The 16,018-nt window shown below is 59.7% G+C and overlaps 1 protein-coding gene across 1 annotated transcript in view; it reads left to right on the top strand.

Annotated features, from left to right (window-relative positions):
* The window catches only part of KCNQ1 (potassium voltage-gated channel subfamily Q member 1), a 336,495-nt gene extending 321,378 nt beyond the window's left edge, over positions 1-15,117 (top strand). Inside the window, exon 17 of the mRNA XM_017886015.1 lies at positions 13,873-15,117. Within this exon, the coding sequence (XP_017741504.1) occupies positions 13,873-14,109 (237 nt within the window). The 3' untranslated portion in view covers positions 14,110-15,117. The remainder of the gene's footprint in view (positions 1-13,872) is intronic.
* Positions 15,118-16,018: the final 901 nt, after the last annotated feature.

Below are 16,018 nucleotides of genomic sequence, written 5' to 3'. Positions count from 1 at the left end.
GTCGGATGGAGAAAGGACAGGGGAAGGGTGTGGGGGTCAGGGCCCTGCCAGGTGAAGGAACGAGCTTGGAAGGGTGTCCTTATGTCTCTGAGTTGGGGAGATGCCCCCAAGCCCCAGCTGGGCCTCCAATACCAGACTGGGCCCAGAAGTGGGAAGGATCCCTTGGCTGCCCCAGGAACGCAGGTTCCGGGGCAAGAATCCAGCCCCGGCTGGTTGAAGTCCATCCCAAGTCTCCCTCCCCACGAGGCTCCTGCAGATGCCAGGAATGGGGCTGGATTCCAGATTCCAAGCCTGGCCGCCCAGCCCCCATCTGGGACCCCAGCCCAGAGCCCCCAGGCCTGGCCTCCAACCTGGCCCCAGCCTCAGGGGAGCTGAATTCAGGGAATCCTGTCCTAGGAGCGGGAGCCAGAAGCGGGGGAGGGAGGGAGGGCGGCCCTGTCCTGGGTTCAGGCCCAGGGGCTGGGGGCTGCCCGCCCATCTGGGTCAGCTGCAGCTGCAAACCGGCCCTGGCTGAGTCATGGGGCCTCTGTCTCCGGGCCTGGCCTGAGGTGGGAATAGCAGTGAGGATGGACATCCAGGCACCCGGAGGTTGGGCAGGGCTCCCTGGGGCTGGGGTGGCCAGGGGCACCTGGCTGTTGCCCCCCTGCACCCAGCCCTTTGGCCCCCAAGTCTCTGCCACCTCCCTGGGGTTCTGCTCCCATATTCCTCACACCCAGCACAGAACCCAGCATGTCTCCTGTGGACACCTGCATATAAACTCCAACTCACACATGTGCACACACACACACATGTGCACACACACAACGTGCACACACACACACACGTGCACACACACACATGTGCACACAAACACACACGTGCACACACACATGTGCGCGCGCACACACGTGCATACACACGTGCACACACACACGTGCACACACACACACAAACACACACACGTGCACACACACACACATGTGCATATGTGCAGACCAGGCCCCTCGGCCAGACACCCTACCATCAGAGCTCTAGACATTTCTGGCCTCTGGTGACAATTCTTCATGCAGCTCATCCTGCAAGTCTTTATTGAGCACCTACTGTGTGCCAGGCACTGGTACAGCAAGGGCAGAAGCCCCACCCCCAAGGAGCTGACCCCCTGCCATGGCAGAGACAGAAAAAGACAGCACCACAGCGATGAGAGCCTGAGAGGAAAGTGGAGCAGGAGCCTGTGGCATGCTGGGGTAGGGGTGTCTTTAGAAAGGGTGCTGGGAGGATCCTGGAAAGGGACATAAGTAGTTACTTACAGGAGGGAAGGGGTGGCCTGGGGCTCGCAGAGGAACAGCCTTCCTCATGGAGGCGGCGGGGCAGAGGGCTCAGCCTGCAGTGTCCACGAGTGACAGGAAACCTTGTGGGGCTGTTGGGAGACAGCAAGACCTGGGTCAGCAGAGCACGGCATGGTGTGAGCAGATGACAGGGCAGTGATGGGTGATCGGGCCCGGTCAGTGGTCCAGGGGATCAGGGACAGGTGGGAGTCGAAGTCATAGGAGGCAGGGCAAAGGCCACGGGGAAAGGGACAGAGCTGCTCCCAAGGAGGGACCACCATGGGGTGCCCCACGGCATGGCGGGGGTGGGGGTCAGGACCTTTAACAGGAGGTAAAGACAAGACCAAGAGGCAGAGGGTGGAAGAGTTGAAAGCAGCCAAGTGTCACAAAGGCACTTCTGAGGGAAAGGGACAGGACCAGTGGCTCAAATCTTTAGAAATGAGGGTATGGGTCGGGTAGAGCACCCCAGATTCAAGGCGGGTGGCTTGGGGAAAGCGGGGAGACGGGTCTGGAAACTGTGCTAAGCAGGAGCCCCCACACCCACAGAGCAGGTACAGGAAGGCCCATCTGTCCATCTGTCCGTGGGGAGGCATGGTGACGTTTCAGCTGGGAGGTAGAAGCTTTCACCCAGGAGGTAGAGGGTGAGGCCAGACTGCACTCCGAGGGGAGGAGGCGGGAGAGCATGGCCTGGCTGTCGCCACCAAGCTCCCCAGAAGAGGGGCCCCTTCCCCCCAAACACCAGCACATGTAGGCACAAAGACTTGGCCTGTGGAGCCCTCAGCCTCCACGCCCACCAGCAGGGACTGGGTGGTCATGTCAGCAACCCCCACAGAAAGGAGGGCTGCACAGCCGTCCCAGGAGCGAACAACTGTCCACATGATTCTACTGCAGCCTCCACAAGCGTGTCGCATGGAAACAAGCAGTGGAGAGCCACACGTGTGTCACATCACGCCTCGCCTCACTCGTGCTGAGCTTTGCTGACCAGGCAGAATCAGGCATAGTAAAGTTGCTGGAAGGAGAAACATCAGATCCTGAAGCTGGTTACCTGGTAGGCAGGGGCCCTAGAGGGAAACGGGGCAGGTGAGACAGGGATGTGTCTTTGAAATGTCTATTTGGCGGGAGAATGTCTTCATAGAGTACTTATATCATGAAAAACCCTGTACACAGAGTAATTTTGAAGCAAATGTGTGAAGCATTCACAGAAAGGGTTCAGGAGGACAAGCACCCCAGTGGCAGAGAGCCCGAGGGCTGGGGGCACGGGGCATGGCGGCCCTCTCCTGGGGATGGGCAAGGTGGGGCACGTGGGACTGAGGAAGAGGCTCACATAGTGTGCATGTTTGGGAGCTCCCTGGGCAGCGTCTCGAGTGTGCAGAAAGAGGACACAGTCTTGAGCCAGCAGGGACAGCCAAGAGCGCCCTGGGAGAGGCCTGGGTGGAGGGAGAACACAGCAGGCTGTGGGCGTGGCCGATGCTAGGGGACAGAGGTGGCCAGAGGCCTCTCGGTACTGCCCAGGGAGCTGGGGACCAGGGGCCTCATCCTTCCCCTGAGCCCCTCCCTTCAGGCCCAGGGAGTGGCCTGGGGCCCAGGAGAGCCTGCCCTGCACTCACAGCCTCCGTTCCCAGACACGCCCCGGCCTGAGCCCCCAGGCTGCACTGTGCCACAGAACAGACTCACCAGTCCCTCCCTGCTCGAAAGGTGACCAAGGCCCGGGTCTCCCAGTGGGCAAGAGGCCATTGAACTGTGCAGTGCCCTGCCCTCGGAGAGGCGGCCTCTAAGAAGCAAACACCACCAGTAGGGACCAGACAGACAGAGGTGGGGGATGGAAAGCAGGGGAAGTGACCACAGCCAGACCAGGAGGGGGAAGGGACGGGGGCTCACCAAGGAGACCCTCACCTGGGGCCTGGAGAATGAGAAGGACCTGGAGGCTAAGGAGAGGGGTGGGTGCTCCAGGAGGCAGGGCCAGCCCATGTGAGGGTCCTGAAGTAGGAACCAGAGGAAACTGGCTCTGGGGCAACAAGGGCAGTGCCAAGGGGACCACAGGGGCCCGAGGCAAGGGACCCTCAGCTGAGGCTGGTACCAAGGCTGTATCTGGAGAACAGCAGGGAAGCCTCAAGGGTCCTCACCTAGCGAGTGGACATTGTGTAGGAGATCAGCAGGTTCTTTCTCTGTCTGCAGGAAGGAGAAGGGGTCACGGGCCTCAGAGGCCTTGATCTTAGAGAAAAATGGTGGCAACAGACAGAGGGAGCCAGCCCAGAAATGTTCCGGCCTACGTCCAGGAATATTTGGGGTATACCTGCTGCATGCCAAGGGCAATTTCAGGAAGGGATTCTACTTCTGAGAAGCAAACGCCACCAGTAGGGATTGGGCAGGCAGAGGTGGGGGACAGAAGGAAGCCAGACTGACCTCACATGGCTCACATCCACTGGCGGGGTCGGGGGACAGGTGCACAACTATCTCCATGCTGGTCAGGCACCTGGAGGAGTGTGAAACAGCATTCGGAAAGAAGGAAGCAGGCTTGGGGCTGGGGACCAGGGACCAGGGCACTGGGAAGCAGGCTGCAGAGTGAGGCCAGGGATGGGGGCTGGGCCAGACCACAGGGTTGGGAGTGGACTCTGGCATTTATCCAGAGCCACTGAGGGTTAGAGCCTACGACAGGGGTCTGACTTCCAGTGGAATGGGGCCACCCTGCTGGGCTGGGAAAGGGAGGCTAGATGAAGTATCTAAGGTCTGCTTGTGGTTTTCTGGGGACAGCGAGGGGCATTGCTGAGGTCCTAGGGGCTGGTGCACTCAGGAGTTCCAGATGGCCCAGGAAGTGGCTGAGGGCCCAGGGTAGGGGAGGATGTGGGGGCAGCAAGGCCAGTGTGGGCAGACCTGGAGCAATGATGCGGGAGTGGCCAGGCAGCCCTGGCTTCCCCTGCCTACCTGCCCCCGTGGCTGGGCTGGGGTTTGGCTGAGGCAGCAGAGTGCTCGCTGGCTCCCTGAACAAAGTGTTCTGCCTGGTGTCCCCTGGCCTCTGGGCCTCCATGGGCTCGCCAGAGGGGGCAGCTCAGGAGGCAGCGGCAGAGAATCAAATGCAGGTGGGGCCTGTGCCTGCCGCCAGCACAAACACAGCTCCTGGGCCTCCAGCCTGCCCTACATTCCAGCCCTCCTGGCCCCCAAACAGCGGCCGGTGGGACCAGCCCCACCTAGGTGGACAGGTGGGCAGCTGACCCGGGCTCTTGGACAGAGCCGCCCCCACCTGGCATCTGCCAGCAGGATGCTCCTGAGGCCAAGCTAGGGATGGGCCAGCCCTTGGGGAGACTGAAGACCCCATCCCAGCCTGGGGCTTCCCCACCGCCTCCCACCTGCCTGGCAGTGAGGCAGCTCCCTGGCATCTGGGTGCACCTGGGCACCCCTGCCCAGGCCCCTTCCAAGGGAGGAGGGCAAAGGGGCTCCAGTGCTACCCAGGGAGTGATGTGCCATGTGGGCCTCCCTGGCTCTGCCACTGACTCCCTCCAAGACCTCTGTCCCCACTCTGAAGTTGCCATGAATGTCCGCACGGAGCAGCCTCTGCAGGGCTGGGAGATTGTGGACGTGACAGCTCTGGCTCTGGCATAAATGTCAGCCCCAACCCAGATGCAGAGAGGGAGGGAGGTGGCTAAATGTCCAAGAGCATGGGGCCATGTGGCACCAGCTCGTGTCAGCAGACACGGCACACGTAGAGCCCTGAGGGCTATGACGAGGTGAGGGCTGAGCCGAGGGAGAATCTAGGAAGGCGTCCAGGCCGAGAGGAAGAGAGGGGAGGCTCTGGTGGCTGGAGCCAGCTGGGGGAGGGGAGGCATCAGGGGCTGGAATCCCTCAGCCCCCACAGCCATGGTACGCACTTTGTTGTTTGCTCAGAGTACAAAGAAGAGGCCTTCTCCCGGTTCTTAGCAGAGGAGCGAGACCTCTCTGACCAGGGGGACAAGAGGGGAGGTTATGAGGTCACCTGGGAGAGGGCAGGTTCTGGCTCCCCTCGCCGCTCCCCGACTGGACAGCAGAACGAGCCTGCCGTCTTTCACCTCCAGACAGCAGGGCCCTCGCCCCCAGTATCAAAGCATGTACAAGAGCGATCACTAGGACAGTTCTGCACAGACGCCAAAGTACATGAAGACGTGCAGGAACTTTGTGCCGTCGACCCTTGAACAACGCGGGGTTGGGGCACCGACCCCCAAAGTGCTCCAACAGAAACCCATGTATAACTTTTTTTTTTTTTTTTTTGAGACGGAGTCTCGCTCTGTCGCCCAAACTGGAGTGCAGTGGCCGGATCACAGCTCACTGCAAGCTCTACCTTTCGGGTTCACGCCATTCTCCTGCCTCAGCCTCCCGAGTAGCTGGGACTATAGGCGCCCGCCACCTCGCCCGGCTAGTTTTTTGTATTTTTTTTTTTTTAGTAGAGACGGGGTTTCACCGTGTTTGCCAGGATGGTCTCGATCTCCTGACCTTGTGATCCGCCCGTCTCGGCCTCCCAAAGTGCTGGGATTACAGGCTTGAGCCACCGCGCCCGGCCCCATGTATAACTTTTGACTCCCCAGAAACTTCACTAACAGCTTCCTGTGGACCGGAGGCCCTACCAATAACATAAACAATCAATTAACACATATTTTATATGCTTCATGTATTCCAATAAAGTCAGCTAGAGAAAAAATGTTATTAAGACAACCATAGGAAGAGAAGAGATATTCATTCAGTGTGAGCAGCTCGTTGTAAAGGTCTTCATCCTCGTCATCTTCACGTTGAGTTAGCTGGGGGCGGGGGCGGGGAGGGGTGGCTCTTACTGCCTGGGGTGATGGAGGAGGAAGAAAATTCGCGTAGAAGTGGACTCGCACGGTTCAAACTTGTGTTGTTCAAGGTCAGTGATATACAAAAAGAACATTCGAATCCAGTGGGGAAAAGGTAGATCATGCCATAAGTGGTGGGATATCAACAGGATAACCCGCCAAAGTTAAGTCTGTAGGTCAGAATCAATCCCATGCGATTCAAAGATTTAAGGGTAAAACACAAATCAAAAAAATATTAGGAAAAAAGATTTTGACGTTGGAATGGAGGAGACCCTTCCAAGCACGCACAGGATGAGAAGGCATAAAGGAAAAGATGGATGGCTTTGACCACGTGAAAAAGTGAAACCATAAGGAAGACCTCTGTGTGGCAAAACAAAAAAATAATAAATGCCATAAACCCATACACGAGACAAATAGCACACTAGGGAAAAACATGTGTGATGTGTACTTGACATCTTTCTTAACATACAGAGTCCTTACAAATCAATGAACGTGAAAAGGCCCAGTCCCAGCCTCAGCTTCTCTGCCCAGCACCCACCCTGGAAGGGGGTGGGCTTAGGGGCTTCTGCCCCTCGCTCCAGCCTTGGGGCCCCAGGAAATTGGCCAGGGCCTCACTTACTAATTCAACAAACATTTGTGCAGCACCAACTCTACCCTCCATGTGTTTACTGGGCACCTTCTAGGCTCCAGGCTCTGGAAGACTGTCTGGGGTTAAGACGGTGACTGTCCGGCCTAGAGCTGGGCCTCCAGCTGGTGGCAAAACGCCAAGCAAGGAGATCAATAAATGAGGACATTTCGGGGAGTGGTGAAGGCTTCGAGGAACACAGGGAGAGACGAGATGAGGAGGCCACCCAGGATTTTGAGCTAAGGTTATACAAAGCAACAGAGGACAGCGTTCCAGGCAGAGGCAACAGCGGGTGCAAAGGCCCCAGGGCCCAGTTGAGATGGACGTGCTAAGTGCTGGAGAGGGGCCAGCGGAGGAGACACCCCTGGGGGCACTGCAGAAGGAGACTGGATTTTACTCCCCATCCAGTGGGAATTCTGCAGAAGGATTTGGCCCAGGCTGGGAGGGAAGGCTCAGGCTGGCTGTTGCCTGGAGCAAGCGGTGGACAGGTTGGGGGCATAGCCACATGGCAAGGCAGTTATGACGGCCCCAGGCAGAAGAATGCCGCAAGCCTAGGGCCAAAGGGGCGTGGGGGGGCAGGCCAGAGCACACGCTCGCAACCAGAGAGCCGCAGACACCCAGCAGCACACCAGGACGCTGGGAGTTGGTTTTAGCCCAAATGTGGATAACAGCATCGGCCGGCTTGGAGGCATCTGAGCTCCACCGCTGGACACGCTGACCTGCGGGGCCGTGGCCTGCATGCCTTGCAGGCCCCTGGAAGAGCAAATAGCGACGAGAACATCCTAACCGAGGTCCCAGGAAGGAACCAAGTGCATGTGGTGATGATCCCGAGGCATCCCCCCACACGGTCAGGCCAAGGGACATGGCGCCCCTCAGACCCTTGGGCCAAAGCATCGCGTCGGTGGGCCAGAGGGCCTGGCAAAAAGTGGACTGTCAGCAGCAGGGGAAGGGTCTTTCAACCATCCTGGCCCCTCTCAGCAAGGAGGCCAACCCCCACTCCTGGGGTGGTCAGTTGAGGGCCAGCCAGGCAGGCAGCAGCCCCAGGAAGGGTGTTGGGGTGGTGCTGACAACAGGCCTACCGCCACGTGGTTGTCTGTGGCCGAAGGACCCCGAGGATGTAACGACCGTGAGCAGTGTGGTCCCCAGCCACAGCAGAGCTTGCCCCCTGCTGCTCCCAGCAGACACCAGTGAGCAGCCAAGGGACAGCACAAGATGAGGGCCTTTGGTCGCAGCCTCTGAGCGGCCACACTCACCTCCAGTGCTCTGCCAATTCAGTCGCGCACCGGCAGGCGCCAGTCCCGAGCCTGAGCACAGGGGGTGGCCACGCACACTCGATCTCGGCCAAGACTCCACACCCAGCCTGGACACTGCCCAGGTGGAGGGCTCTGGGGGACAGGTGGAGCAGCTGGTATGTGTGTGACCATGGGTCCCAGACTCAGTGCCATCTGTCTCCCCATTAGGAGAGGACGCCTGGTACCTGCCCAAGCACCCGTGCCTGGGACTTGCTGCTTGCTCTCCACGCAGCTTTGTCCCAGCAGCACTCCCAACCCCTGTGATGGTTTGCAGGGGGTGCTCACCTCTGTAGCACACACAAAGGCCCACAGGCCTGGGGGTGCAGGCAGGTGCACTCCAACCCTTGGGCAACTCAGAGAACAACCTAATGGAAAGTGAAGGGAATTGTGCAAGATCACGGGCAGGGTGGTTCCTGCGTTCTTGCACAGTGTCCCACACTCTCATACAGCCCCAGGTGCGTATGAGGTACACATGTGCCGGCTCACCTAGCATGCCTCCCATGTGCACAGCAATGCTCCTTTGGCCTCAGGTCACAGGCACACATCTGCGACTGTACGTGCACTCGAGGAATCCCTAACGATCATGGTCATTGGGTGGCTCGCCGTGCACTGAGCACCACGCTCTGCCTCTGGTGTCTTCATGCCTCAGTCCACTTGATCCCCGCAGCATCCTCCTGGGGAAGATGCTACAGCTGCCACGTTTTATAGGCAGGGAAACTGAGGTTCAGAGAAGCAAAAGTGACTTGACCAAGGTCACCCAGCTGGAAAGCGGCAGAGGCAGTCTGACCCCAGACCCGCTACAGCACACACACGCCTGCCTGCACACTCCCATGAGGAGGTGCCGTGTCCCAGCCAGCCTGCGTGCCCAGGGCCCTGCAGCAGTGTGGCAGGTTCTGAGGCCATCTCCCACTGGCCACAGCACAGCAAGCTCCAGCAGGGCAGCTGCCCAAGGGCCTGGCAGTAAAACCTCAGCAGTGAGAAACACGGTCGACTTTTGTCCAAGAACGGAAGCACTAAAGCAAAGTCAAACACAATCACGTCGCGCCCTGCCATGAACTGTGACCTTACCACGTGCTGTGACCTATTGCCGCTTGTGCCCGGCTCCACGCGGGAGCCGGGGCTGGCATCCGATTGCTCGGAGCCTAGTATTAAGCATTCTAGATACCGCCCTGAGAGTGGCTTAGTAACTATGGGTTCCTCAGGGCAGACAGGAGGAAGGCCAAGGTAACCTTTGCCCTGTGACCCCACAGAGGGCCCCAGGGAGGCCCTGCCTGGTCTTGACACTGCCCAACAAGGATGCTAGAGGGAGCAGTGACTTTGCTGCCTCCTGGGGAGCTACAGCCCAGGCAGAGCACAGGACCCCCACCCTGGGAGCAGCAGGTGTGCCCGGCCTCTCCCGCCTGTCCCTGTCCAGTCTGGCATCCATGAGGCCAGGGCCTTTGGCGGTCCTAGGCGGGGATCAAGGCCGGGCAGGTTCTGCAAAAATTTCCCTTGAAAGACTCTTTTTCAAGATTTTCTTTTGAAAACAAATTCATAACCACATCAAACAGGAATCCCCGTCGCCTTGGGTTTGATTGCCGGCCGCCCGGGGCTCTCTAACTAGCTGTTATTCTAATTGCTTTTTTCTCTTCCGAGGGCTGCATAGGTCTCTTATGGTTATTAATTTGGTGAGTGCAGGCCGGGCACAAAGCAGCTTTTGTCTGCCTTGCCTTTTAATCACTATCAAATTGCAAATAATGGCGGGGGCCGAGATCCCCAAAATTGATCTGTCCCAGCAGTTCTTGGGGAACCGGCCCCAGTGCCTGGAGCATGCACTGCCTTCCCCAAGGGCAGCAGCTCCCCGATGGCACCTGCCCGGATGCACCTCCCTGTGAGTGGGGTATGGCTTTGGCCATGCGAGGTGCTTCTCAGGCTCCTCCATCACCACCAAAACCAAACATGCCAGCAAGATGAAGGCACCTTGCCTGCAGAGTGGTGGGGTGGGAGCCTTCAGGGAAGCAGGCTGTAACAAGTGCTTGAGTCAGAGCTAAGTCTCTGGGGCTGCAGAGGAGCCACCTGTAGCCCAGGCCTGGGCCCTTCCCACAAGAGGGGCAGCATCAGGATGTATCAGACTGTGGACCTGCCCTGGGCATCCAGCCCACATCCTGGCCCACCCCTGGGACCTCTATCACTAGCAACTGGGATGATGAGAGCATGTCTCTGGGGCCAAAGACCCCAGACAGTCCCTCAAAGCCCCAGTTGGCACAGGCAGCAGTTGAGGTGAGCTTGGGACCAGCCAGAGCCAGGCATGGGCTGGTGCTGGCCCAGGCAGCTTCAGGGAGCCCTTCAGTGTCAGTCAGAGACAAGCTCGGCCCTGTGGCTGCCTCCCTACCCCAAAGGTGGCTGAGTGCCTCTCTACACAGTGCCGAAGCTCCCTGCCGGGAGGAGCTGTCACCAAGGTGGCTCAGGACCGAGCGCTGGCACCAGCCACACCCTCAGCCTGCACACCCTGCCTGTGGCCCTGACACCCACTGTCTCCTTCTGTCCCAAGAATACCCTGTGAAGGCCTCCACGCCCATTAGCACATGTGGGACTTGGACAGATGTTCAAGTGCCGTAAAGTGAAAATTTATGAAACCACAAATGTTCATCTGTGATGTATTTGGTGCTTTAATTAATGCCAAACCAATTGATACCCAAGCTGGGGCCTGCACAGTTAGTGACAGTAAGCCATGCAGAGCAAGCCTCGTTCAACGCTACCAGCATGCGGGGCTCAGGGAGCTGAGGTGGGCCCCAGGACACAAACCCAGGCTTTGCCCTCAAAGACCCAGGCTGGCTGCACCTTTGATCTGCTATGCTCTCGTAAATCTCTGGGCCTCAGTTTCCTCATGTGCACCCTGAAGGCTGAGCAACCTCCCATGCCTCCTGCCAGGCATGAGCAGGTCCTGGGACTGAGAGGGCTGGTCCTGCCGGCAGCAGGAGACACAGGGGTCAGGGTGTGGGTAAACAAGAACAAGACCTCAGGCCAGTCCCCCTCCCAGAGGCCCTGCCCCATCCTGCCTTCCGCTCTTACCAGCTCCCTGCCTGACACTGTGTCCTCCCCGATGGCAACTCCACGGTCTCAAGATAGAGCCTTGGGGTGGGAGCTGTGGGGACAGGATGGGAGACATAGCACTCTCAGCCAGTGACCCTGACCCTCTTCCTGGGCCTCAGTGTCTACATCTGTGGGATGGGGTGTGGACCTCTGTGGCTGGTCCCCAAGTGGCTTTGCAGAGCCCTCAAGTGCTGGCAGGTCCTTGGGTGTGAGGGGCCCCGGTGGATGGCCTTGGGTCCCTGCCCCTGCCAAACCACCGAAGTCCTGCACCCTGTTCCTCCATAGTCCAGGCTTCACATCAGGTTTATCTGGGAAAAATAAAAGATGGGGCTCCCTCTGGCCTGAACCGTCAGACCTTGGACGTACACCTGCCCTTGTGCTCGGGACAGGTGGGTCTCAGACTCACCCCATACCTGCAAGGCAGAACCACAGGGGAGCCGGGGAACCTCCACACTGCAGCCCCCACCACCCAGGGCTGGGAGTGGGTCCCCTGGACTCCTGCTCTGGGCAGGGCACAGTCCCACCTCCCAGGTGGAGGTTGCCTGGCTAGCCTTCTAGACAGACGCTCGACCCCACTTAGGCAGGCGCCCCCCTCTCATCTCAGCCTCTCACAGCACCCTGTTGGCCACCTCTTCCTTACCATGCTCAGCCTCTGTGGTAGGTGCTGTGGGTGATGACCACAGCACCCAGCCTTTGAAGCTGGCCTGGGCCCACCTGGACCCTGGCAAACTGCTTGCTCCCTCTCTGGCCATCTCGGGGCTTGTGCCCACGTCACCCAGCAGCATCTTCCCTGTGGTGGTCTTACCCGCACAGAACCCAGCCCTGGCCCACACCTTGCCCCAAGCCTATCCAGCTGGATCAGCAGTGGGGCCGGGTGCATGAGGGACAAGGCCTGCCTGGAGCAGCTAGGGTGCAGACACCTCAAGTGCACGGCCAGGGGGACCAGGCCAGCTCCCGCCTGCTGCCTGTCCTTAGGGCCAGTGGCTGTCATTGTTGTGGCTGAGTCATCTTGGTGCCTTTCTCTGGAACCACATGTTTCCCTGAAGCAGCTCTGCTGTTCAGCCCTTGTCCGGTGCTAATCTGGTTGCCCCTCCCACACCACTTCTAGGTCTTTCCAGGCCTCCAGGTACCCATGGTGGGGAAGGGTCTACTTCATTCTCCACAGAGTACGCTGAGGGGCTCTCCTGCAAGAACACCACAGGCTGAAGGACCAGCCCTGTCTCCTGTGGCCACCAACAGAGCTGTACGCCCTCCCCGAACCCTCCCTGATGCTGGGGCCCCCAGGTCCACCCTCCTAGGGAGAGGGGTCCCCAACCTGGACTCCCTCACCTGCCCTAGTCTGCCCTTGGGGTTGGCCCTGCTTCACCCAGCACCTGCTCTGAGGGTGCCGGCCTGCCGGCCAGGGTCTTCCAGTCTCCCCATCAAGGCTGGAGGACCACTTCCCACCCAGGGCTGGGCTCCCGCCTCATTCCCCAGCGGTGCTGTCCTTCCAAGGAGCTCTCAGACCACCTGGCTTCTCTGCTGACTCTGCAGCCCTGCGAGGCCTCTGAGCACCTACTCTGTGCGCCGGGTGCATCTCGGGTTCTGTCCTGCCTTGACCTCCCTGCCAGCTTTGCAGGGCAGCCACCCTGGCACATAGCTCACTGCAGAACCAGCCCCTGAGAAGGTGGAGGCCACATGGCTAGCCAGAGGGCACACTCTGGGGCACTGCTTTGACCACAGAATGTGGGTGCAGATGGTGTCTGGGAAAATGGTGCTGTCCCTGCCAGGTTAAAGAAAGGGCATGGTGGTTCCTGGGGGATGACAAAAAACCCCACCCCTACCCCATTGCAGAAAGCATCGCAGAGGCACAAGCCCCCTGTGTCCCTGTAAGCCCCTCCTGGTAGTGGCCCAGCAGGGGCATCCCCTGCACCCAGGCAAGGCCCAAGGCCTCTGCTTCCTCAACCACCCCAGGCCCTGCCCATGAGCCAGCCTTGCTGAACTCTGCCCTCTGTCCAGTTCTCCTCCAGACAGAGTAGACACAGCCCCCAGGCCTTTCTTTTTTTTTTTTTTTTTTTTTGAGACGGAGTCTCGCTCTGTCGCCCAGGCTGGAGTGCAGTGGCCGGATCTCAGCTCACTGCAAGCTCCGCCTCCCGGGTTCACGCCATTCTCCTGCCTCAGCCTCCCGAGTAGCTGGGACTACAGGCGCCCGCCAGGTCGCCCGGCTAGTTTTTTGTATTTTAGTAGAGACGGGGTTTCACCATGTTAGCCAGGATGGTCTCGATCTCCTGACCTCGTGATCCGCCCGTCTCGGCCTCCCAAAGTGCTGGGATTACAGGCTTGAGCCACCGCACCCGGCCCCCCCAGCCTTTCTTGACCCTTAACCCAAAGGTCCCCAAGCCTGACCTCAAGAAGCCAAAGGCTGCCGCAAACCCAAGTATTCCAAGTCCGGGTCCCTGCTACAGACCCTGCCATGTGGGGATGTGGCACAGAAGGCCAGCCAGCCTGGGGAGCAGAGGAGGAGCAGAGGAGAGCTCCTGACCCTGAGCCTACATGCCTGTGGACACACAGGGACTCCCGCACGCATGGGATGGACTCCAATGGGCACACATGCACATTCCTCGCACACACACGGGCGTGACCGAGGGCCTTGCAGACATAGGGTGCACACATGCGTGCTGCCTGCATACAGCACACACTTGCAGAAATGGTTGGCACCTTCCCTTCCCCGGCCTCTGAGGCTGTCTACACACCTGGCTGCTTCCCACCACTGACTCTCTCGTCTGCCTTTGTCCCCACAGGTGACGCAGCTGGACCAGAGGCTGGCACTCATCACCGACATGCTTCACCAGCTGCTCTCTTTGCACGGTGGCAGCCCCCCAGGCAGTGGCGGCCCCCCCAGAGAGGACGGGGTGCACGTCACCCAGCCCTGCGGCAGTGGCGGCTCCGTCGACCCTGAGCTCTTCCTGCCCAGCAATGCCCTGCCCACCTACGAGCAGCTGACCGTGCCCAGGAGGGGCCCCGATGAGGGGTCCTGATGAGGGGTTGGGGCTGGGGGGTGGGCCTCAGAGGGGAGGCCAAGGGCGGCCCCACCTGGCCCTCTCTGAAGGTGGCCACCTCCTGAAAGGCCCAGAGAGAAGAGCCTGGCTCTCGGAGGCCCCAATACCCCGTGGACCATGCTGTCCAGCACAGCCTGAGCCTGGGGGCTCAGCAAGGCCACCTCTTCCTGGTCGGTGGGTACTAGAAGTTGGCTGGGTGTGGGGAACCCATCTCAGGTCTGAGTTTTACCCCTAGCGCCCTGGCCCCCCACATGGTGATGTTGACGTCTCTGGCATGGTGGTTGGGACCCAGTGGCAGGGCACCGGGCCTGGCCCATGTATGATCAGGAAGTAGCACAGGCTGAGTGCAGGCCCACCCTGCTTGGCCCAGGGGGCTTCCTGAGGGAAGACAGAGCAACCTCTGGACCCCAGCCTCAAATCCAGGACCCTGCCAGGCACAGGCAGGGCAGGACCAGCCCACGCTGGCTACAGGGCCACCGGCAATAAAAGCCCAGGACCCCATTTGGAGGGCCTGTGGCTGGCTCCCTCACTCTCAGGAAATGCTGACCCCATGGGCGGAAGACTGTGGAGACTGCTCCTGGGCCCCCAGCTACCAGCAGGAGGAACAGTCTCACCATTTCCCCAGGGCACGTGGTTGAGTGGGGGGAACGCCCACTTCCCTGGGTTAGCCTGCCAGCTCTTCCTAGCTGGAGAGGAGCCCTACCTCCCTGCCCCCAACCCCGCTCTGCGTGGGACTCCCGCCTCCAACCCCTCTCCCAGTCCCAGCAGTCAGCCAAACACACGGAAGGGGACTGCCACCTCCCCTCGCCAGCTGCTGAGCTGCAGAGAAGTCACGGTTCCTACATAGGACAGGGGTTCCTTCTGGGCATTACATCGCATAGAAATCAATAATTTGTGGTGATTTGGATCTGTGTTTTAATGAGTTTCACAGTGTGATTTTGATTATTAATTGTGCAAGCTTTTCCTAATAAACGTGGAGAATCACAGGCTGGGCTGGGCACTGCTCTCACCTTGGTTCCTGGGGCATCCATGGGGTCTCTGGGACAAACTGGGGCTCGGCCTCCACATCCCTGGCCAGCTCCTGCTGATGCCTGCAGGCCTCTGGGTAGCTTCCTCCCCAGGAGATCCCCACCCATGGACAGGACCCCTGCAGTTCCCCTGGAAGCAGTGCCCAGGTGGCCGTGGAATAGGGACACTATGTCCGTGTACCGAGGTCAGGGTTCAAAGGGTTCAGAGGGGCTGCAAGATGCCATCAAAGGCTCCAGCTCAGCGATGTTGCTCCTGATCTGGGCCCTGGGCTGGCCCTGGCCATGGAGTACCGTCACAGTGTGGTCACTCCCTGTCTTCCAGCAGACTCTATGCCCCTGGGGCAGATGGGCTCTGTCTGGACCTCTCTGTCTGCCCCTTCCAGGCCAGGGTGGCCCTTGACCAAGGACCCACATGCTCTACTCTGGGAGCAGGCCCCACCCAGGCCCACTCCCCAGGATGCCAAGGGCTAGACTCTGGATGGGGTGTGGTGCAAGGAAGGCCTGGGGCCCCTGAGGCTCCCATATGCTCACCCCTGTCCTCCTCCAGGCCTCTGTTTCCCCATTGGTAACATGATGCTCCCTTAGCCTGTCCAGTTCTCTGAGTGGGACAGAGGGGCCACCACCCTGCTCACCCTGACCCTGTGCCAGCAGCTTGCTGTGAGACCCTCCTCTCCTGGGGCGGAAAGAGAGCCTCACTCTCGGCACAGACACACTCAGTCGGGGCAGGTGCATCTGCTGTGCCCGTACCTCAGCTATTGGACCATTTCTCAATCCTTCAAGACTGCAGCCCCCTTCTGTCCTCTTTCCAGAGCCCACCCCAAAGTCTCAGGCTACCAGGGCTTGGGGCATCTGAGATCTCA

Source organism: Rhinopithecus bieti, unplaced genomic scaffold (assembly GCF_001698545.2).
Source record: "Rhinopithecus bieti isolate Rb0 unplaced genomic scaffold, ASM169854v2 scaffold_1014, whole genome shotgun sequence".
Classification (NCBI taxonomy): Eukaryota; Metazoa; Chordata; class Mammalia; order Primates; family Cercopithecidae; genus Rhinopithecus; species Rhinopithecus bieti.
This window is presented reverse-complemented; position numbering and strand designations above follow the sequence as displayed.